Source organism: Silurus meridionalis, chromosome 1 (genome assembly GCF_014805685.1).
Source record: "Silurus meridionalis isolate SWU-2019-XX chromosome 1, ASM1480568v1, whole genome shotgun sequence".
In the NCBI taxonomy this organism is placed as follows: domain Eukaryota; kingdom Metazoa; phylum Chordata; class Actinopteri; order Siluriformes; family Siluridae; genus Silurus; species Silurus meridionalis.
In genome coordinates, this window is record NC_060884.1 from 497,501 (window position 1) to 520,000 (window position 22,500).

Sequence of the window (22,500 nt, forward strand, 5' to 3'; positions counted from 1 at the left end):
AGCATATTTTATTAAGTGAATAAATTAAATACAGATTTGTTTTTTTGTTTTTTTACGTATTTACTAATAAAGATTTTCTCCTTCTTTCTTATTTTATACATTTTGATTATAATAATAACAATGATTATTATTATAACTAGAGAAGAAGTTCACAGTTGTTTTATAAACTCATGGAGCAGAGTGACCTGATCATTAACGATCCCCTGACTCAGAAGAGTGTGTGTGTGTGTGTGTGTGTGTGTGTGTGTGTGTGTTTCATGATGACACACACAAGTGTTTGGATAAAAAACAAACCAAGGACCTTTTCAACAAGAAACTGCTAAACAGATCGTTGCTTTCTTTTTTCCTGCTGATTTCATTTGTGTGTGTTTTTTTCCCATGTGCTCAGAGTTTAATATTCTGTACATCAATATCATATTCTCTATATTTAAATAAAAATAAAAATAATGATGCATATCTTTATAACACTAACACTTTTCCACACTGGTAGATTTACAGTAGGCAACTTTACACTTTATACACACACACACACACACACACACACACACACACACACACACACACACACAGAGGAGTAAAACATCTTTCTGGATGAATGAGGCACTGATTTCTTTCATCATTTAGATGTTTGCTTGTTAATAAATAGGGACTGTGGATGGTGTTTGTTTTGTCATCTCTAAAGCCTGTATTTTTCCTGTGAAACGTTGTGTGTTTCTAACACAAACACAGGTAACCATCTCACACACTTAATAGGAGCGTTTGGAATTTTCCACCACGCACTAAAAGCTGTTACACGAGTTATTTACGCAAACGATCTGACCTTCTGTGGCCGTGTAAACGTTCAGCCGGAGTGAAACACTGGAACGAAATCAGACCTGCAGGGACTTTATAAATCATCTACACTCTTCTACGTTCTTCTAAGTTCCTTCTTTTGATTTTTGATTTTTTTTATGATCTTGATTTCTTGTCATTTAGAATGTTTTCTTCTGAGTTCTTCCAACTTTCTTAACACTTCTAAACTTTTTCTCCATCTCAGTGTCTGGTTTCTCACCAACTTCTAAACTTTCCCTGCTTTTTTTTCTGACACTCCTACAATTTCTGACTCGTGATCATATCTGAACTTTTTCAAATCTGTCCAACTTTTCTTCAACTGCTTTAGAAATGCTTCAGGTTTCTCCAAGCCTTGATTTCTCCAGCCTCGGCTCAGTGGAGCTGCAGAGAGCGAGCCGGTCAGATGATTGTCCAAGGCTTCGTTCTCGTTCTCTTTTTGAGACGTCGGATTCTAATGAGTCACAAGCAAACATCCTCAGACCTCGGTCCAGGTCCTTCTATATGCTTGAAGAAAAGGAAAACTGCGAAGACCAGCGAGAATTGAATGTGGACGCTGACGCTGGGAAAGAAGACCACAGGGGAAACGTTCCCACCAGACCGACACTGAAAAGATCTACAGCAGGCAAAAAGAAACATCTAAGTAAAGATCATGGAGGTAACTTTTTTCCTGTTTTTACTTCTGGATTTTATTTATTATGTTTAATTACATTAATCACAGATCTTTGTATTTTTGATAATATTACAAACGTGCAGAAGGGTGGGGTTTTTTTTTTATATAGTGTATTTTATGTACATTTTTATATTGGATAAAAAAAGAATGTGTTCATACATTTGATGTTCTTGAACATGTTACACCTGTATATTCCCAATGAACAGATCTTTTTTTAAAAGGTCATGGAGATACGGTTCTTTTAGATTTTTTCATTATAGAAATTGTTAATCTACCACAATGAATGAAATGTGGCCGCGTGGATCCAAACTGTTCCTACTAAGAAACAGAACAGGCTGTTCGGTGCTGAGCTCCGTGCTGAGCAGGTGAAGCTTCAGAATCTTAATGAATAAGTGCCTTAGAATTACGAGTCTGATGATGTCACAGCCATTTTTGTTCAATTTTAGTTCTCTTTTAAATTACTAAATTACTATAAACTCATAAAAGATATTTGTGTTACTGAAGGGAGCGGAGTTTTTATTCTTTATTGGTTTTTGTTTGTTTGGTTATTTAAATATAAAATCGTTTGTTAAGAATCTGAATCTCTCAATCGGCCAATCAGTGAACACGATTGTGGTGGTTTTATTAGTAGAAGTAACTCATTGCAGTGTTTTTACACTAACTAACCCCTTCAATTGTTTTTTAATTGATCAGTTTTTTTACTATTTATTTATTTATTTATTTGTTTGTTTGTTTGTTTGTTTTTGTGGATACATATGGAAAAGTTATAGTACAATGTTATTTTCTCTTGTTCTCTATTAGATTTATCATATTTTGTTGTGGTAGAGGATTTATATAGTTGTGACTGTACAAATATAATCAATATTAATGTATATAAATATTTAATGTTCTTTCAAATAAAAAAGAACATCAGTAAGAGAAGGTGGAAACAGCTTTAATGTTCTCAGAGTTTTTGCAGATTTTACAATTTTCATTTATGAAGATATTTTTTTGTTGTGCAGGTACAAGAATAAACCCTAAGAACATCCCGATGTTGACCATCACAGAGCCAGACAGCTGGGAGATCTGCTCCTCTTCTGGCATGAAATATGGTCACTACGTGGACTGGGAGAAAATTCACCCAGAAGCTGCCTCTCTCTTTCAGAAAGTTCTCCGCAGTGATCACTCGGAGCTGAAGAAAATGGCTCGCTCCGGATTCTGGGTGTTGCAGCACACGCTGCAGGCCAAATCCTACCAGCACATCATCCAACGCATCGAGTGCAGGTCCAGTGCAGAGGACGCGGAGACGTACCGCTACCTGGCAGCAAAGATGTTTGAGGAGCATGGGAGGAGCACACATCCTTTCCCCAAGTTCATGAATGATGGTGAGATCCCTCGCTACTGCCTGAACAAATCTGGACGCAACTCGGTGAAGAAGATCCTCCTGTGTGTGAGCGAGAACTTCAGAGACATGACCTTCTGCCCCATTTTACCGGCTCTGGTGTCTCTGCTGCTTCACTACAGTGAGGACGAGGCTCAGTGCTTCCACAGCATCTGCTCGCTCATCAGCTACACTGATCCACAAAAGCGCTACATCGATCAAAACTTTGTTACCACCCACGCGTCCTGCATGACCTTCGGAGACTTGGCCAACAAGTATTGCCGAGGAATCCGTAAGCTGATCGCCAGCTCACATCAGAGCCTCTTCGAGTTCTACTCCGACTGGATCATGTGGATCTTTGCAGACCTGCCTTTCAGCTACGCCGTCCGAGTGCTGGATGTCTACTTGGTCGAGGGCTACAAGGTTCTGTACCGTGTAGCATTAGCACTCCTCAGCCTCTACAAGGTCTCTGTGAGTTCTCGAGTGGCCCATGTAGATGATTTCAAGCAGGATATGAAAAGCTTTGTGGAGAACGTAAACCGTCACAGCAGCGTTGAAGCTTTGCTTGAGAGAGCTTTCAGCATCCAGCTGCCTACACGCAAGGAGCTGAACTTCCTCTACAACGCTAACAAACAGGCACTAATTCACAGAGGGATCGAGCATAAGAGGCGAGGAGCTTTCCATGGATGGTTTTATCTTCTCAGATCATTGCCCAAGTTTTTAATGTGTGTAAAATTGGTGTTTAAAAGTCATTACTATTATATTTTTATAATGGTGTGTGTGTGTGTGTGTGTGTTTCTCTCCAGTACTTATCAGAGTGTGCATTTAAGGCATTTTCGCTCGAGTGTGGTGTGTGAGATGGAGATGCGAGTGGTCTGGGCCTGGATTCCTGAGCGCTTTTCTCTCTTCAGACCAGAACGACTCTACAGCACTGAGGAACATGGCAGAGATCTCACATCGTATGCCTTCAATCATTATCACCTCCTTCCCATCTTCCACCTCCTTCTCAACATCTCCTTCCCTCCTGACCTCCCCTTTATTTCCTCTCCACCTTCTCCCCATCTCCTCTCTAGCTAACACCTCCTCCTCACCAGCTCCTCTGCATTACCTCTCCATCTTTTTTCCACTTCCTCCTATCCTCTCCATTTCCCCTCCATCTTCTCTTCACCTTCTCCTCATATACTCACCAAATCCTCTCCATCTTCTCTCCACCTCCTTTGTTTCTCTGCTCCATCTACCACCTCCTCCTCACATCACCTCTCCATCTCCTCTGTCTTTTCTCCACCTTCTTCTCATCTCCTTTCCATCACCTCATTACACTGTGAGAATGATGATGGTGATGTTCTCCATGTAATGAACAGTGTATTTATAGTGTTTTATGTAAATCTCCTGTAGTTTTATTATTTTAAATGGATTATATTTTCAGCTTTTATAAGCATGTTGAAGTCCACGAGCCGACGGTTCTGCTCCTGAAAACTGTGGACGAGGAGGTGAGTAACAGATCAGTTCAGATTATCAGACAGGAAACGAAGTCCCTTTGTGAGCTGATTTGTTGGTGTATTTGATCTGAGAGAACATTACCAGAGCACTGACAGCGGTAATATTTGTCTGTCTATTCATCTGTCTGTCCGTCTGTCTCAGGTCTGTGGAGCATTTCTGTCTTCAGACTGGTCTCTGAGAAGGCACGAGGGGGCAGAGCTACAGTTTTTTGGCACTGGAGAGTGTTTTGTCTTCACGGTATGAAAATATTTAACCAATCGAGATGAATCCTGTGTTGTACAGGAAGTGATGTAATAATGATAATGATATACAAACAAACATGTCTGTTCCAGCTGAGGCCAGCGATGGAGAGATACCAGAAAACTGTTCTGCACATTTCAGGGGCGACAGGAACGAGGGAATCGTCTACATCTTCCACATCCGGTTTCTCAGCTTCTACTTCTTGCCATAATGAGATGACATCATCTTGCACCGTCTGCCCTGCTGTGACCCCTCGCTTCATGAGTGGAGATGACAATATGCTGATTATTGGTGAGTTGTCTGTCTGTCTGTCTGTCTATCTGTATGTTTACCTGTCTGTCATTGTGTTTGTATGTCTACCATGTATCTGTGATGATGATGGCATTGTTTTCATGTGTGTGTGTGTGTGTGTGTGTGTGTGTGTGTGTGTGTGTGTGTGTCAGGTGGAGACGGGGGAAACGCTTTGTGTCTCAGCGCGAGTCTCAGATCAGGACAGTCTGAACGTTGTGACACTTTTGACAGTCCGGTCCTATGCAGGGGCAAATTCAGGATCCAGAATCTGGAAGTTTGGGGAATTCAATACGATTCATTTTAAAGAGTGCACACACACACACACACACACACACACTAAATGCTAATTTATTCTGAACATGTTTTATGATCTGTAAAGGTCGTGTGTAACTTATTTATAGAGGTTATTCGTGTGCAGTGGAAATTCACTCAGGAGTTTTTATTTATATTTATTTTCTGCACAACAAATACAAATAAATAATTGTAAACTCTCTGTGTGTGTGATCTTTTTGTGTATTCCTCTTTTTTCTGTACATACATTTATTTAATAATTATCGCTCAGTGTCTGATTTAAACACTTCATACCACAATAACACACATATAATTATTATTATTAATATTCATAATAATGTTTAAATCGTATTTGTTAATAACGTTGTTATTTTACAGTTTGCATTAAAGTTAATAGTTTGACACTAAAAATAAAAGCGCGATGTTTGTCGCGAGTAATGACGTCACCGCCGTTGCTTAGTTACGGCTGTAAACATTTCGGTGGTTCTGGGGCTCAGTTGCTGTGAAACCCTCCGGTTTATAAACTTTACATTTCTTGCGAATTTCGCAAATTTAATTGAAAAAATTAGCGTTTTGAGACTTTAAACCGTGTTGTGAAGAGTCACTGATGGCGCAGGAAATTCAGAAACTTCAACTCGAATCCGTTATTGGATTCAACGGTAATGTAGAGACACACACACACACACACACACACACACACACACACAGAGAGTTGGAAATAACAGTAAAATAAATCTAAACCCTAAACCGTTTCGGGTTCTGCCTATATAATAATAATAATAATAATAATAATAATAATAATAAAGATACTAGAAAAAAATGATGCACTTTTATAAATAACATATTTCCACACACTCATCGATCCACCAGGTCGTGTATGTAAGGAAGGAGGAAACCCAAGAACCCAGCAGAAGTTTCAGACCTACAGACATGTCTGAGGATTGAACCTGAAATCAAAATGCTATTGTTTTTGCAGGTCATGTGATCTCGGGTCTGCAGGTCCACCCAGATCAAGAGCACCTGATCTACCCACTCGGCTGCACGCTCATCATCAAGAACCTGCGGGACGGGAAGCAGGGGTTCCTCCAAGGACACACCAACAATATCTCCTGCGTGGCCTTGTCCAAGAGTGGGACCTACTTGGCGTCAGGACAGGTCACCTACATGGGCTTCAAGGTGAATGTCTAATCCCTGGGACAGACATAGTGTATACACAGCTGTGGGTTTTTTAGGAATAGAGAAGCTCTGAGTTTGAACTGATCACTTTTTTCATACAAATTCTCATCTCTCTGTAGCAGCTGTGAATAAAATCCTGCTCCAGCTCAATGCTAACCTGTGTCAGGTTCTCGGGTTCTTCGATTAAGATGTTGTGTAATTGTAATAAATCTTTCCTCAGGCTGATGTGATCATCTGGGATTTTGCTAAAAGAGACATTTACGCTCGGTTCGTTCTCCACAAAGCCAAAGTGGAAGCACTTGCGTTCTCTCCGACTGAGAACTACCTGGTGTCTCTGGGAGGACAGGACGATGGCAGGTACACTTTCATCCCGATTCTGTCTGATCACAAAACACTGACTGGTTTAGGATTTAATACTGAAATGATACACATCACTACTCAGAACGCTGCTGTAACCACTGACTGAAGTGTGTGTATTATATGTATTATCGTATAGAATATCTGGTGTGTGTGTGTGTGTGTGTGTGTGTGTGTGTTCAGTATCGTGGTGTGGAGCGTGAAGCAGAAGGAAGCGATCTGCAGGAGTATGGCGTCGGCTAACAGCATGGGTCACTGTCTCACTATCAACTACTGCAACCTCCGAGACGACGTCTTCATCTCAGCCGGAGAGTAAGACACATCTTCACACACACACACACACACACACACACACACACACACACACACACACACATTGTTGAATCTTTGGCTTGTATGTTGTTTATAAAAATGTTTTCTTGTATCCACCGTTGTCTTTTGATGCTCACATTAGCTTCATAGCTTCAGGGCAATAACCAACATCAGATTAATCAGAACTCATCCAGATGTTGCACATGTGGCTGTATTAACAAATTCCAAATTTTATTCCCCCCTGTTTTTCCTCTGCAGTGGTTCGCTTCGTGTGTGGAAGCTCAGTCTCTCCAACAAGAAGATCTGCCCCACCGACTGTCAAATAGGGAAGTTAAAGAGAGTCATTAAGTGCCTAGAGGTGAGTTTTATTATATGTATTATTATTATTATTATTATTGTTAATCTTCTTCTTATTATTATTACGTGTCCTAAAAAGATATTGTAACGAATCATAGAAACACATTTATGGTTTTTTTTTTATGTATTTGTAACTAAATTGTGAATGAGCTGTTGCTATGGAAACGATCAATTGAGTGCCTTATTATAAACCTGCACTACTGTCAGAGCCGCTGTTCTAGAGAACTCATCATCAGCTTCTGACCAATCAGGATGTGCATTTTGCTGTTTACAGGTCACTGAGGATGACACGTTCCTGTACTGCGGCACCACCACTGGAGACGTCCTCAAGGTGAACGTGGAGAGATGTCTGCTGAACAGCTGTGGCCCAACCAAGCACAAATTCAACAAAGTGAGCGCGAAAGTCAACATAGAATCCACTCGCAGCAGCTGATCGATGTTTATATCTGTGTACCACAAACTCTGTGTGTGTGTGTGTGTGTGTGTGTGTGTGTGTGTGTGTGTGTGTGGTAGGGTGTAAATGTTCTGAAGATGCTGAAGACAGGAGATTTGTTGGTGGGATCAGGAGACGGAACATTCAGGATTTGCTCCAATACAGGCTTCAAAACTATCAAGTGAGCCTTTTAGAGAGTGAGACAGTTATGAGAAATTAAAGAGAAATTAAAAGAGAATTACTATATTTCACTAAGACAGTGAGACAGTTAGAGAATGAGACTGTAGAGAGTAAGACAGAATGCGAGACAGAATTCTTCAGAAATAGATTTTGTGTATTGCTAAAGCATTAAGAACAACGTCTTAAAAACATCTAAATCATGTAGACATGTGAATATAAAGTAGACAGAATACATTAAGGATAGTATTAGAAAATATTAAATATATACAGAAACAGAAATAGAAAAACAACACCAAAAAAATACAGAAGTCATGTGACTGAAATGCTGAACTTACACTCTCTCATTCTGTGAGCAGGAGTGTGACATTGGAGGGCGGAGTCACATCCATGGCTCTGCGTGGTGAAGGTCAGCAGGTGTTTGTGGGCACCGACGCGTCTCAGATCTACAGATTTGGCTACACGGACTTCACTCCGGAGCTCATCGCCACCAGCCACAGCAGTGCGGTTTGGGACGCAGCCTTCGCAATGTAAGAGTCTGACATTCACTTGTAGTTCTCACCTTCACCACTAAAGTTACTGTTTCACCATTCCTCCTCATCCATCTCTCTCTCTTTCTCTCTGTCTGTCGCTCTCTGACTCTCTCTTTCAGAGGATCCTCGGAGCTCTTCGCCACTTGTTCTCAGGATGATATCCGCGTCTGGCACACATTATCCAGTAAAGAGCTTTTACGGATCCGAGTCCCAAACATGACGTGTAATGCTGTTGGCATCATGCGTGACGGTCGGAGCATCTACAGTGGTGAGGAACATCTCACCTAAACGTTTGTGAGATGATAAAGTGCTGCTGTTTATCGTAACTGTAGTCCACACTGCTGCGAGCGAGCGAACTTTTCAGCATTGCCAGTAAATGTGAATGTTCTGTTTTGTTGTCATGGTGAACGGTGAAGCATGGAACGATGGGAAAATCCGTCTGTTCGCGCCCCAGAGCGGCCGTCTGATGATGATGATCCCCAACGCTCACGATATGGGCGTGACGGCGCTAACGAGCACCAGCGACGGCACCCGCCTCGTTAGTGGAGGAGGAGAAGGAAGGGTGGGTTATTAACACCCTTATTAGCAACCACACAGTCACTCTGGATTTGTGGGTCCTTTATCCACGTTGTTGTGTTGTTGTGCGTTGGTGGTGTAGGTGCGAGTGTGGGAGATCCTAGAGGACACACACAGACTCATTGCCAGCATGAAGGAGCACAGAGCTTCAGTCAACGACGTGAAAATTAAAAGTAATGATAAGGAGTGTGTGACTGCGGGTTCAGACGGAGCCTGCATCATATGGGACCTGGTGTAAGTGCAGTCCAGTGTTTTACTTCTCTGTCTGTCTGTCTCACTTCTCTGTCTGTCTGTCTCACTTCTCTGTCTGTCTGTCTCACTTCTCTGTTTGACTGATTGTTTATCTGTCTGATTTTCTGTCAGTTCATCTGTCTGTCTGTTTGTCTATCTGCCCATCTGTCTTTCTGTTTTAGTGACTGTCTGTGACTTTTCTGTCTGACTGTCTGTTTTTCTGTCTGACTGATTGTTTATCTGTCTGGTTGTCTGATCGTCTGTCTTTCTGTCTGTCTGTCTGTTTGTCTGTCTGTTTTACTTTCCAGGCGCTTCGTGAGGAATCAGATGGTTTTGGCCAACACACTGTTTAAAACCGTCTGCTATCATCCTGAGGAATATCAGATCATTGCTAGCGGAACAGACCGGAAGGTACCACCCTGTTTGTGTGTGTGTGTGTGTGTGTGTGTGTGTGTGTGCGTGTGCGTGTGTGTGTTTGTGTGTGAGAAAGAAAGAGTGGGTAAAAGGATATAACAAAACAGGATGAAACAGGAAGGGTCCACTAAAAGGCTTCTGTCCTTTGACCTTTATGTTAGATTGGCTACTGGGAGGTATATGATGGAGCGACCATTAGAGAGCTGGAGGCCTCGCAGACGGGGTCCATTAACGGCATGGACATCAGCGCTGATGGAGAAAACTTCATCACCGGTAAGAAAAAAAACATTTCCCCATATGTGTTATTAACATTTATAACACAGAAATAATATATTTTATTATAATGTATTGAATGTTTTGATACGTGAACATTCTTATATCTTGGATTTCCCACCAGGTGGCGACGACAGGCTGGTGAAGGTGTGGCGTTACGTGAATGGTGATGTCACACACGTAGGCGTCGGCCACAGCAGCAGCATCAGCAGCGTTCGTTTGTGTCCCAACAACAGATTCATCATCAGCACCAGCACAGATGGAGCCGTGCTCATATGGAGATTTCCAAACTGTGCATAAACCACACCCACACAGACCACACCCACACTGTGCATAAACCACACCCACACTGTGCACAAACCACACCCACACAGACCACACCCACACTGTGCATAAACCACACCCACACAGACCACATCCACACTGCATAAACCACACCCACACAACCCACACCCACACTGTGTATAAACCACACCCACACAGACCATACCCACACTGTGCACAAACCACACCCTCACAGACCACACCCACACTGTGCATAAACCACACCCACACTGCATAAGCCACATACGCTCAGTGCACATAAACACATATACAACACATGATTCTGCATGTCGCATTTCACTGCATGTCGTACCCTGTATGTATGTGACAAATAAAATTTGATTTGATTTGATTTGATTTGATTTGATTTGATTTGATTCTATGCTGGCAATGCTGTTCTGAGCAAAGTACTGACAGATAGCTTATAGAAATAAAGCTCCATCACACATTCTTCTTTGTGTTCATGCAAAGTAAAATATATTATTCAATAAATTGCCGTTAGCTTTCAGAATCAAACATCGATCTGTAAACATCTCAATAATCACCAGCTTTGATTAAACTAACGCAAGCTTTTTTGTATGAAATTTATAACTAATGCTCGTATCTACTGTAAGAATGAGACAGCAAACGCGGATCACAGAAAACACGGATCACAAAAAACTAGGCTCTTTTTCTACTATTTTACAGGCTTCCAGTTGCGTTCTATCAAGCAGTGATATACTATTTATATTATGCAATATGCACAAAAAACACACACCCACACTGAACATAGACCACACCCACTCTGTACATAGACCACACCAACACTGAACATAGACCACACCACTCTATACATAGACCACACACACTGAACATAGACCACACACACTGAACATAGACCACACCACACTGAACATAGACCACCCACTCTGTACATAGACCACACCCACACTGAACATAGACCACACCACTCTATACATAGACCACACACACACTGAACATAGACCACACACACTCTGTACATGGACCACACCACACTGAACATAGACCACACCACTCTGTACATAGACCACACCACACTGAACATAGACCACACCCACATTGCACATAGACCACACACACTCTGTACATGGACCACACCCACATTGCACATAGACCACACACACACTGAACATAGACCACACACACACACACACACACACACACACACACACACACACACACACACACACACACACACACTGCATATACCACACCTGCACTGCACATAAACCACACCTACACTGCACATTAACCACACCTACACTGCACATTAACCACACCTACACTGCACATAAACCACACCTACACTGCACATAAACAACACCTACACTGCACATAGACCACACCTACACTGTACATAAACCACACACACACTGCATTAACCAGACACACTGCACATAAACCACACCTACACTGCATTAACCACACCTACACTGCATAAACCACACCTACACTGTACATAAACCACACACACACACACACACACACACACACACACACTCTGCACATATACCACACCTACACTGTACATAAACCACACACACACACACACACACACACACACACACACACACACACACACACACACACACACACACACACTGCACATATACCACACCTACACTGCACATAAATCTAATCTATTATGTGTGTGTGTGTGTGTGTGATTTAGTTCCTGTTCGATTTTAGTTGTACTTTTGCAAAAAAAATAAATCTTTAGATCTGTAGAAGAGTCTAATCATCTTTAGATTTTTTTTCAGTTTTGTGTCTTTTTACTTTAAATTCCCTTCATCTATTTACAAAATCATGTAGATTTATACACAAAAACATTCATCCTTAATTCTCTATTCACAAATGGTATTTTGTTGTATTTAGTTGTCAGTTGTGTAATTAGTTTCTTATTAGACTTTTGTGTTATTTTAAGTCACAGAATTGATTTTTCTCTTAAAGATGGTATTATATTTAAAATTCAGTCATAAACTCAGCAGGAGATTTATTATTACACTGCAGCTTCTCTCTGATTTATAACATTTCCTGATTACTTATTATCTTTAGTGGCTGAAATGGAAGTTACTTTCGGATCTCAATCTAATTTCAGAAATGATTTTCTTATCAATAAATCATCTGTTAAAATTCTGTGTTTAATTCTTTTTTAAAAACTCTCCTGAATGTTTAGGAGGGAGATTTTACACTGTTATATAAATGAAAGTGAATGAAAGCAGTGCACTTGAGGAGGCAGAGAGATGAAATAAAGCAGGAGAAGAAGCGGAACAATGATTTAATGACTTTATTATAAATTCTGCATGTGGTTGAATCGCACGCAGCAGTTCACTGGAATCCCGCATGCGCACTTACAGCCTGGCGACATGCACCGCGCAGGCGCACGGTGTTCACGCATGCGCACTGAGGCTCTCGGGTAGTGACAGGTCCGCAGACGGAGAAGGAGCTCGTGCTGTTCACGAGCACAAAAAAAACAACATAAATATTATTTATATACATATTGAATCCGGAAGTGTTTATTATTCACTGTTTGTTTTCATCTGGGGTTTAAAACACGACAGGAAGTGACGATAAAGCGCTCTTTCTTTTTACAGGATCCTGATTTCGGGGTGAGTGTTTTTCCTTTTTACTCAGTGCTGAAGAATCTGTACATTTCTACACATCTGTACACTTCTACACATCTGTACACATCTCTATACATTTCTACATTTCTACACATCTCTATACATTTCTACATTTCTACACATCTCTATACATTTCTACACATCTCTATACATTTCTACACATCTGTACACATCTCTATACATTTCTACATATCTCTATACATTTCTACACATCTTTGTTCATTTCTACACATCTGTACACAGCTCTATACATTTCTACACATCTCTATACATTTCTACACATCTGTACACATCTCTATACATTTCTACATTTCTACACATCTCTATACATTTCTACATTTCTACACATCTCTATACATTTCTACATTTCTACACATCTCTATACATTTCTACATATCTCTATACATTTCTACACATCTTTGTTCATTTCTACACATCTGTACACAGCTCTATACATTTCTACACATCTCTATACATTTCTACACATCTCTATACATCTACACATCTGTACATTTCTACACATCTATACATTTCTACACATTTCTACATTTCTACACATCTCTATACATTTCTACACATCTATACATTTCTACATCTATACATTTCTACACATCTTTGTTCATTTCTACACATCTGTACATCTCTATACATTTCTACATATCTCTATACATTTCTACACATCTTTGTTCATTTCTACACATCTCTACATTTCTACATCTTTGTTCATTTCTACACATCTGTACACAGCTCTACATTTCTACACATTTCTACACATCTGTACACATCTCTATACATTTCTACATTTCTACATCTCTATACATTTCTACATTTCTACATCTCTATACATTTCTACATTTCTACACATCTCTGTACATTTCTACACATCTCTATACATTTCTACACATCTTTGTTCATTTCTACACATCTGTACACAGCTCTATACATTTCTACACATCTCTATACATTTCTACACATCTCTATACATCTCTACACATCTGTACATTTCTACACATCTGTACACATCTCTATACATTTCTACATTTCTACACATCTCTATACATTTCTACACATCTTTGTTCATTTCTACACATCTCTATACATTTCTACACATCTCTATACATTTCTACTACATTTCTACATCTCTATACATTTCTACACATCTCTATACATTTCTACATCTCTATACATTTCTACATCTGTACATTTCTACACATCTCTATACATTTCTACACATCTCTATACATCTTTACACATCTGTACATTTCTACACATCTCTATACTTTTCTACACATCTATACATTTCTACACATCTCTATACATTTCTACACATCTCTATACATTTCTACACATCTGTACATTTCTACACACATCTATACATTTCTACACATCTATACATTTCTACATCTCTATACATTTCTACATCTCTATACATTTCTACACATCTGTACATTTCTACACACATCTATACATTTCTACACATCTATACATTTCTACACATCTCTATACATTTCTACACATCTCTATACATTTCTACACATCTGTACATTTCTACACATCTCTATTTATTTTTACACATCTCTGTACATTTCTACACATCTCTATTTATTTTTACACATCTCTATACATTTCTACACATCTCTATACATTTCTACACATCTCTATACATCTTTACACATCTGTACATTTCTACACATCTCTATACTTTTCTACACATCTCTATACATTTCTACACATCTCATACATTTCTACACATCTCTATACATCTTTACACATCTGTACATTTCTACACATCTCTATACTTTTCTACACATCTATACATTTCTACACATCTCTATACATTTCTACATCTCTATACATTTCTACACATCTGTACATTTCTACACATCTATACATTTCTACACATCTATACATTTCTACACATCTCTATACATTTCTACACATCTCTATACATTTCTACACATCTGTACATTTCTACACATCTCTATTTATTTTTACACATCTCTGTACATTTCTACACATCTCTATTTATTTTTACACATCTCTATACATTTCTACACATCCCTATACATTTCTACACATCTCTATACATTTCTACACATCTCTATACATTTCTACACATCTCTGTACATTTTACACATCTATACATTTCTACACATCTCTATACATTTCTACACATCTGTACATGTCTACACATCTCTATACATTTCTACACATCTGTACATTTCTACACATCTCTGTACATTTTACACATCTATACATTTCTACACATCTCTATACATTTCTACACATCTCTATACATTTCTACACATCTGTACATTTCTACACATCTCTATACATTTCTACACATCTGTACATTTCTACACATCTCTATACATTTCTACACATCTGTACATTTCTACACATCTGTACATTTCTACACATCTCTATACATTTCTACACATCTCTGTACATTTCTACACATCTGTACATTTCTACACATCTCTGTACATTTCTACACATCTGTACATTTATAGACCATTTTATACATTTCTACACATCTATATACATTTATAGACCATTTCTACACATCTCTACACATTTCTATACATTTGTACACATCTTTATACATTTCTACACATCTCTATTCATGTATATAAATTTCAATACATCTGTACACAATCTGTATACATTTCTATACGCCTCTACACATTTCTATACACCTCTACACATGTATATACATTCTTATTAATTAATATTTTTGATTGACATTTTATATATAATTACTGATTAGCCTGAGAATAGAAAAATAAATGGTGAAAATTATATATATATTATAATCAGTTATGGTTTGATCTGAGCCCCACCCTCTTTATGACATAATTCATCTAAAGTCATAATTCTGACAAATAAAAGAAAACCAGACCAGCGCCTTGTAAACACTAAACTCCTTCACCTGGGAAATAAAACAATCCACTGATCAGGAGTCTGGTAGAAACTCTCGCCCTGTTGCTGAAGATCTGACTGCAGGGTTAACGTGTGTACAGACACTCGTCTGTTTCATTTATTATTATTATTATTATTTCTAACAGCAGCTACTGAAGTAGAACATTCGCTCCTCCGTCACGCCATCAACACGTCAGGGACACCACGCTGAGCCTCTGTCATGGAGGCCATCGCCAAGTATGACTTTAACGCCACTGCAGACGACGAGCTAAGCTTCAAACGTGGAGAGATACTAAAGGTATGAGAGAGAGAGAGAGAGAGAGAGAGAGAGAGAAAGAGAGCAGATCAGGAGAAAATGTTTATTTTTCTCTATTATGAGGAAAAGAAAAGCTTGTAGCTTGTTTGTGTGAGTGTGTGCTTTGTGTGTTTTATACAGAAACAGGATTTAAGCAGGGTTTGCTCTCGCTGTACACACACTTTTACTGCACACACACTCTCGCTGCACACACACTCTCACACACTCTCACTGCACACACACTCTCACTGCACACACACTTTCACTGTACACACACTTTTACTGCACACACACTCTCGCTGCACACACACTCTCGCTGAACACACACTCTCACTGCACACACACTCTCACTGTACACTCACTGTACAGACTCCCACAGTACACACTCACTGTACACTCCCACAGTACACAATAAGTGTACACACTCACACTGTACACACTCACTGTACACTCACACAGTACACACTCACTGTACACTCACACTGTACACACTCCCACAGTACACAATCAATGTACACACTCACTGTACACTCACTGTACAGACTCACACATTACACTCACACTGTACTCTCACTGTACACACTCACTGTACACTCACACTGTACTCTCACTGTACACTCACTGTACACTCACTGTACACTCACTGTACACTCACACTGTACACTCACTGTACACTCACTGTACACACTCCAACAGTACACAATCATTGTACACTCACACTGTACACTCACACTGTACTCTCACTGTATACACTTTCACTGTACTCTTACTGTTCACACTCTCAGTGTACACTCACACTGTACACTCACTGCACACACACACACACACACACACACACACACACACACACACACACACACACACACACTGTACACTCACTGCACACTCTCACTGTACACTCTCACTGTACACTCTCACTGTACACACTCCTACAGTACACATTGATTGGACACACTCACTGTACACACACTTACACCGTACACTATTTTGGTGTGTGTTTTTGTGTTTATTCTCATCTCTGTTGTGTGTGTGTGTGTGTGTGTGTGTGTGAGACAGGTGTTAAATGAAGAGTGTGATCAGAACTGGTATAAAGCTGAGCTGTACGGGAAAGAAGGGTTCATCCCCAAAAACTACATTGAGATGAAGCCACACCCGTGAGTTCCACAGTCACACCACTGTGTGTTATTATATCCTCCGTGTGGTGTCTTTGACTTTACACACACATTCTCTCTCTCTCTCACACACACACGCGTGCAGGTGGTTTTATGGGAAGATGCCGAGGGTGAAGGCGGAGGAGATGTTGAATAAACAGAGACACGATGGAGCGTTTCTGATCCGAGAGAGTGAGAGCGCACCGGGGGATTTCTCTCTCTCTGTCAAGTACACACTCTATTCCTCTCTCAGCTCGATTCTTCATTTCACTCTGAATGATATTATTATCAAACATATTCTTTTGTTTCTTATTTGAATGCCCTTCTTTCTGTCTCTCCCTCCTCAGGTTTGGGAACGACGTGCAGCACTTTAAGGTTCTGAGGGACGGGGCGGGGAAGTACTTCCTGTGGGTGGTGAAGTTCAACTCCCTCAACTCCCTGGTGGATTATCACCGCTCCACCTCCGTCTCCCGAAACCAGCCCATCTTCCTGCGCGACATCGAACAGGTGCCGCAGGTGAGCCAGGCCACGCCCACCTCATCATCACATGACCTATCAGACCGCATGCACTGTGTGGTCAAAAGTATTGGGACACCTGACCTTTTCTGCCACACACACACAAACAATTGTACAGGACGTCTTTGGATGCAGTAGAATAAAATGTCCCCGTGCACAAAGCCAGCTCCATGAAGATCTGCTTTTCATGGTTTACAGAGGAAGATCTTGAGTGATCTGCTATAGAGCTCTGATCTCAAACTTTCTGAACACCTTTGGGATGAATGTGAAGACTGACTGCACTTCAGGTCTCCTCACCTTCTCACCTACATCAGTACCTGACTTTACTCACAGCCTTGTAGCTGATCTTCAAATGTCCACAAGCACAATCTAAAATCTAGTGGAACATCTCCAGCATCTGATGGTGCTGGATGGGGTTTGTGTTACGTGCAGTAGGCAGTGAGCACGGTTCTTCAGAACAGGGAGATGTTTATGACACAGCACCGAGTCTGGGATGTTCTGCAATGTTCTGATGGTACCTATTTAGGGCCCGAGTGTAGGGAGCAGGGCATGAGGAGGAGACACTTAAATAAAACACAGCACATCACCTTCAGTCAGGGTGTTTTTCTTCTATTTATTTCGTGTGTGTGTGTGTGTGTGTGTGTGTCTTCCAGCATGCGTCCTACGTGCAGGCTCTGTTCGACTTCGACCCTCAGGAGGATGGCGAGCTCGGGTTCCGACGCGGAGATCTGGTGCAGGTCCTGGACAACTCCGACCCTAACTGGTGGAAAGGGGCGTGTCACGGGCAGACCGGAATGTTCCCCCGGAATTACGTCACTCCCGTCACGCAGCATATGTAACCACGTGTAAAAAAAACAACGATAATCATTCAAAAAACACAAAAAAAACAAACATACAAACGGTCGGAACGGAACGGAGCGATAGGACTTCCTGCTTAATCGCCATGGAAACGGAGGTGGCCTGGGATCAAAGCCTCGGCAGAGTTCTGCTTGGTGATTTGTGGACCGGTGCTCGAAGCTGATTGGCTGGAAGGGAAACTGCTGCTTTGATTCTTTGATTCATTACACTATAAATACATATAAACCATAAAAAGTATTCTGACTGGCGGGAAAAAAACACGTCGAGTGGGCAGCGATCCTGCTCATGTCTCTGAACTGTGTGTGTGTGTGTGTGTGTGTGTGTGTGTTACTCTCCTGTGTAATCACTAATAACATGTCAATGACCGTCTCATCAGCATGCGTCATTCCACTCTGATGATGTCACTGCCATTGAACAGGTGAGTCAGGCCACGCCCACTCATTATTAATATCAGCATGGACGTGTCTCAAACCACACACTTCCTCCTCCAGTATAAAAGCAGTCATTGTGCCATGCATAATCGCTTCTCCGACGTGTTGTGATTTCTTCGTCTCTCTCTCTCTAAAAGGGAAAAAAATGTGATGATATCACAAGGCCAATGATGATGTCATAATGTTTACTGTACAAATCCTGACTGATGATCTTGAAGGTAGCGTCTGACTCGAGGGTTTAGTAGTTTAGTTTTTTGTATCAAAGTGATAATATTTATAACTGAAACACAGAAGGTTTTTTTGCACTGTCATGTAGTAAAGCAGCAGTATTAAAACAATATACAAAAAAAAGAAGGAAAAACATTGTAAGTTCACAATAAAACAAACAAACTGTTCGCCATGTGTGTGTGTTTGGACTTGTGGCTGAATTTCTGTTTAAAATGTAAATATGTTGTTGACATTATAACATTGTGCACGATTTATTCTATATTTTTAATCCTTAATTACAATCATCCTATAATTAATTAGTAATATTTTACAAAGCATTAATTTCTCTTTACACTAATTCATGATTATTTCCGTGTTTATGAACCTTGTGCTTTGTGTCGCCTCCTAGCGGCAGTCTTTATACCTGCACTTGTGATTACAATGAAACATTTAATTAAAATAATAATGACTATTGATTTCATAGTTTGGAAAAATATGGAATACAGTTTATTCTTTTATGTGTATTTTACGAAAAGAATGACTTTTGGGCGTAATATATTATATAACTGCTGTGATCACAGTGGCACTTCTCATTTTTTTTACTATTAAAATTCGATTAATTTTTTTGTAGAGCGCTTTTAACAGTGCACATTGTCTTTAAAGAGATAAAGCTTCTATTTCTCATTTAAAATATTAATTATAATTTTAATCAAATGCTAATTTATTGATTCATCATTTTTTAATTATTGAATTTATTTTGTATACTGTTAATCGTAATGCAGAGATAGATCACTGCGCATGCGCAGATCGAAGCTTTATATAACGGTGTCTGTGTCGTGAAATTCTTTGCGTTTAGTTTTTTTTAATATTAAATCGACAAATTTATATAAAAATAAATATCATTTGACATCGATTCTTAATTAAATAGTTTACGGTTATTTAATCAGTGCGTGTGTTTACAATCAGGCGATCGCTGAGGTCACCTCCCCCCTACCTGGGGGTCCTCAGGGGGCACGAGCCGCGTACAAGCGATTCAGTCACAACACGCCGCTCGCGCGCATTACGGTGAGTTATTACGTCATTTATAAGGTTTCAGTGGAACCTGTTACAGATCTTTCATCACCCTGAGATCATCCTGCAGTCTGAGGAACCTCGAGCAGTTTTACCTGTAGCACCTCACCTGGGGGAGAACTGGTGCAGCTGACCTCTCTGTGTGTGTGTGTGTGTGTGTGTGTGTGTTTTAAAGGGAAACGGGATCTGGTTGTCAGGATGGAGCAGGCAGAAGAATGGAAGCTTCAGGCTTTAAACACAGAAACACAGCAGATGGTGAAAACAGCACTGACAGGTACCCGAGGAACATCAGAGGAACATCAGAGGAACAACTTAGTAACACCTGAATTACAAAGGAGTAACGCCTGAGTAACAGCTGAGGAACATTAGAGGAACACCTGATTTACTCCTGAGTAACTAACATTCAAGTAACATTTCACACCTGCTGAACACCTGATATGGTGTGTGTGTGTGTGTGTGTGTGTGTGTGTGTGTGTGTGGTTGTGGTGACAGATCCCAGCACAGTGGACTTGGTGAAGTTGTGTGATTTGATCATGGAGGAGGCTCTGAGGGACGTGTCCCTGTGCAGAGATGCAGGACACATCTGCTGTACCTTAGTGCAGGTAAGACGATGACATCACACACGGGGGCGGAGCTTCTCTCCATCCAGAGAAGAGGAGGATGATGGTGATGATGAGGGTGATGATGCTGTACGGCAGGTGGAGGTGAAGCAGAGCAGTACGAGTGTGTTCAGGAGGAGCATGCTGACTCGGCTGCAGCAGGAGTTTATGAGACGTGAGGAGACACGCAGGAGATCCCTGGATGAGTGGGTGTGTGTCGTCTCGCTCCTCTGTAACATCTTCCACAGACTCAAGGTGTGTGTGAGAGACACAGTGAGTGTGAGTCGCTCCTGCAGTGGTGTTTAATCAGCTACAATACTGATGATGGTGTGTGTGTGTGTGTGTGTGTGTGTGTGTGTGTGTGTGTGTGTGTGTGTGCAGGTGAATAACAGCCCGATGGCGGCTCTGGTGGAACCGGTGTATGATTGTTTGTTCAGATTGGCTCAGCCTGATGCACTCGTTAATGAAGTAGAGGTGAAGTAGAGGATCACACACACACACACACACACACACACACACACACACACATACGCGCGCGCACACAATCGTTTTCAAGGATAACTTTTGTTTACAGATTAATTTGATGTGTGTGTGTGTGTGTGTGTGTGTGTGTGTGTGTGTGTGTAGGTGGACTGCTTGGCTCTGCAGTTACACCGTGTCGGTGAGCAGTTGGAGAAGCAGAACACGGGGCGTATGGATGAGCTTTTCTTCCTGCTGAGAGATGGTTTTCTTCTGCAGGATGATCTGAGCTCCATGAGCCGCCTGCTGCTGCTGGAGCTGCTGGAGTACCGTGCCGCCGGCTGGAACCTGAGCAAAAACGCTCAGCGCTACTACTACAGCGAGGTGGTGGAGTGAGGAACACGAGGAGCACGCCTCTGAAGATCATCTAGCTTTAGAAGTCAAATATCAGGACTGAGGATGACCAGAAGAAGAAGAATGAGGAGGAGCTCCAGGCTCCTGCTGTCTGAACTGGTTGGGGATGTGATTTTGGTTTGGGGTGGGTGTGTGTGTGTGTGTGTGTGTGTGTGTGTTTAGAATTGAACACAGTTCTGACTGAGGTTCAGATTTAGAGGATTGAGATGATGCCAGTGGTCATCACACACCTTAATGTTCTTGTTCTGGTGTGAAGACTTGAGATGCTGGAGATGGACACTGCTGCACTTCTCACTGCTGGAGTGTAAAATAAAATGTTTTTATTGGTTTAAACTGTGACACACTGAACATCACCAGCACTCTGATCATCACCAGCACACTAATCACCATCACTCTCATCACCAGCACACTGATCATCACCATCACTCTCATCACCAGCACACTAATCATCACCATCACTCTCAACATCACCATCACTCTCATCACCAGCACACTAATCATCACCATCACTCTCAACATCACCATCACTCTCATCACCAGCACACTGATCATCACCATCACTCATCACCAGCACACTGATCATCAC

At 40.9% G+C, this 22,500-nt stretch overlaps 4 protein-coding genes across 6 annotated transcripts; all 4 read left to right on the forward strand.

Annotated features, from left to right (window-relative positions):
* The first annotated feature begins 785 nt into the window (after positions 1–785).
* Positions 786–5,385, forward strand: LOC124386404 (TBC1 domain family member 24-like). 2 transcript variants are annotated; one of them, XM_046850248.1, is made up of 8 exons: positions 786–1,486; positions 2,503–3,529; positions 3,668–3,820; positions 4,288–4,351; positions 4,503–4,598; positions 4,694–4,892; positions 5,045–5,188; positions 5,231–5,385. In XM_046850248.1, coding segments are annotated over exons 1-8 (2,010 nt in total). In that variant the 5' UTR covers positions 786–1,161; the 3' UTR covers positions 5,233–5,385. The 2 variants fall into 2 exon arrangements, with proteins under 2 accessions (XP_046706204.1, XP_046706198.1); XM_046850242.1 differs by having other exon boundaries at positions 787–1,486; positions 5,045–5,385.
* Positions 5,386–5,667: 282 nt separating this feature from the next.
* Positions 5,668–10,404, forward strand: cfap52 (cilia and flagella associated protein 52). The gene is made up of 14 exons (XM_046850261.1): positions 5,668–5,842; positions 6,160–6,359; positions 6,580–6,716; positions 6,900–7,028; positions 7,287–7,386; positions 7,660–7,776; positions 7,899–7,999; positions 8,355–8,525; positions 8,648–8,796; positions 8,945–9,090; positions 9,187–9,338; positions 9,644–9,746; positions 9,911–10,022; positions 10,147–10,404. Exons 1-14 carry the CDS (start codon positions 5,791–5,793, stop codon positions 10,320–10,322), a joined length of 1,845 nt encoding a protein of 614 aa, XP_046706217.1. The 5' UTR covers positions 5,668–5,790; the 3' UTR covers positions 10,323–10,404.
* A 2,357-nt stretch (positions 10,405–12,761) lies between these two features.
* grb2a (growth factor receptor-bound protein 2a) lies at positions 12,762–19,559 on the forward strand. Of its 2 annotated transcripts, none has more exons than XM_046850527.1 (6): positions 12,762–12,976; positions 16,063–16,211; positions 17,265–17,362; positions 17,466–17,588; positions 17,707–17,875; positions 18,529–19,559. In XM_046850527.1, exons 2-6 carry the CDS (start codon positions 16,134–16,136, stop codon positions 18,712–18,714), a joined length of 654 nt encoding a protein of 217 aa, XP_046706483.1. In that variant the 5' UTR covers positions 12,762–12,976; positions 16,063–16,133; the 3' UTR covers positions 18,715–19,559. The 2 variants fall into 2 exon arrangements, with proteins under 2 accessions (XP_046706483.1, XP_046706473.1); XM_046850517.1 differs by having other exon boundaries at positions 12,763–12,976; positions 16,060–16,211.
* Positions 19,560–20,283: 724 nt separating this feature from the next.
* mif4gda (MIF4G domain containing a) lies at positions 20,284–22,247 on the forward strand. Its single transcript, XM_046850506.1, has 6 exons — positions 20,284–20,436; positions 20,618–20,716; positions 20,935–21,044; positions 21,141–21,296; positions 21,423–21,515; positions 21,669–22,247. The coding sequence occupies exons 2-6, from the start codon at positions 20,641–20,643 to the stop codon at positions 21,894–21,896; spliced, it is 663 nt and encodes a 220-aa protein (XP_046706462.1). The 5' UTR covers positions 20,284–20,436; positions 20,618–20,640; the 3' UTR covers positions 21,897–22,247.
* The last annotated feature ends 253 nt before the right edge of the window (positions 22,248–22,500 follow it).

What these genes read in the sequence shown, in the direction of transcription:
- LOC124386404 (XM_046850242.1), top strand. Translation starts at nt 1,162, where the DNA reads ATGCTTCAGGTTTCTCCAAGCCTTGATTTCTCCAGCCTCGGCTCAGTG. An exon ending in TCTAAGTAAAGATCATGGAG is followed by an intron (nt 1,487 to 2,502) that starts GTAACTTTTTTC and finishes TTTGTTGTGCAG; the next exon opens with GTACAAGAATAAACCCTAAG. An exon ending in GAGAGTGTTTTGTCTTCACG is followed by an intron (nt 4,599 to 4,693) that starts GTATGAAAATAT and finishes TGTCTGTTCCAG; the next exon opens with CTGAGGCCAGCGATGGAGAG.
- cfap52 (XM_046850261.1), top strand. Translation starts at nt 5,791, where the DNA reads ATGGCGCAGGAAATTCAGAAACTTCAACTCGAATCCGTTATTGGATTC. An exon ending in TCACCTACATGGGCTTCAAG is followed by an intron (nt 6,360 to 6,579) that starts GTGAATGTCTAA and finishes ATCTTTCCTCAG; the next exon opens with GCTGATGTGATCATCTGGGA. An exon ending in CCAAGCACAAATTCAACAAA is followed by an intron (nt 7,777 to 7,898) that starts GTGAGCGCGAAA and finishes TGTGTGTGGTAG; the next exon opens with GGTGTAAATGTTCTGAAGAT.
- grb2a (XM_046850527.1), top strand. Translation starts at nt 16,134, where the DNA reads ATGGAGGCCATCGCCAAGTATGACTTTAACGCCACTGCAGACGACGAG. An exon ending in GATTTCTCTCTCTCTGTCAA is followed by an intron (nt 17,589 to 17,706) that starts GTACACACTCTA and finishes CTCCCTCCTCAG; the next exon opens with GTTTGGGAACGACGTGCAGC. An exon ending in ACATCGAACAGGTGCCGCAG is followed by an intron (nt 17,876 to 18,528) that starts GTGAGCCAGGCC and finishes TGTGTCTTCCAG; the next exon opens with CATGCGTCCTACGTGCAGGC.
- mif4gda (XM_046850506.1), top strand. Translation starts at nt 20,641, where the DNA reads ATGGAGCAGGCAGAAGAATGGAAGCTTCAGGCTTTAAACACAGAAACA. An exon ending in GGTGAAAACAGCACTGACAG is followed by an intron (nt 20,717 to 20,934) that starts GTACCCGAGGAA and finishes TTGTGGTGACAG; the next exon opens with ATCCCAGCACAGTGGACTTG. An exon ending in ACATCTTCCACAGACTCAAG is followed by an intron (nt 21,297 to 21,422) that starts GTGTGTGTGAGA and finishes GTGTGTGTGCAG; the next exon opens with GTGAATAACAGCCCGATGGC.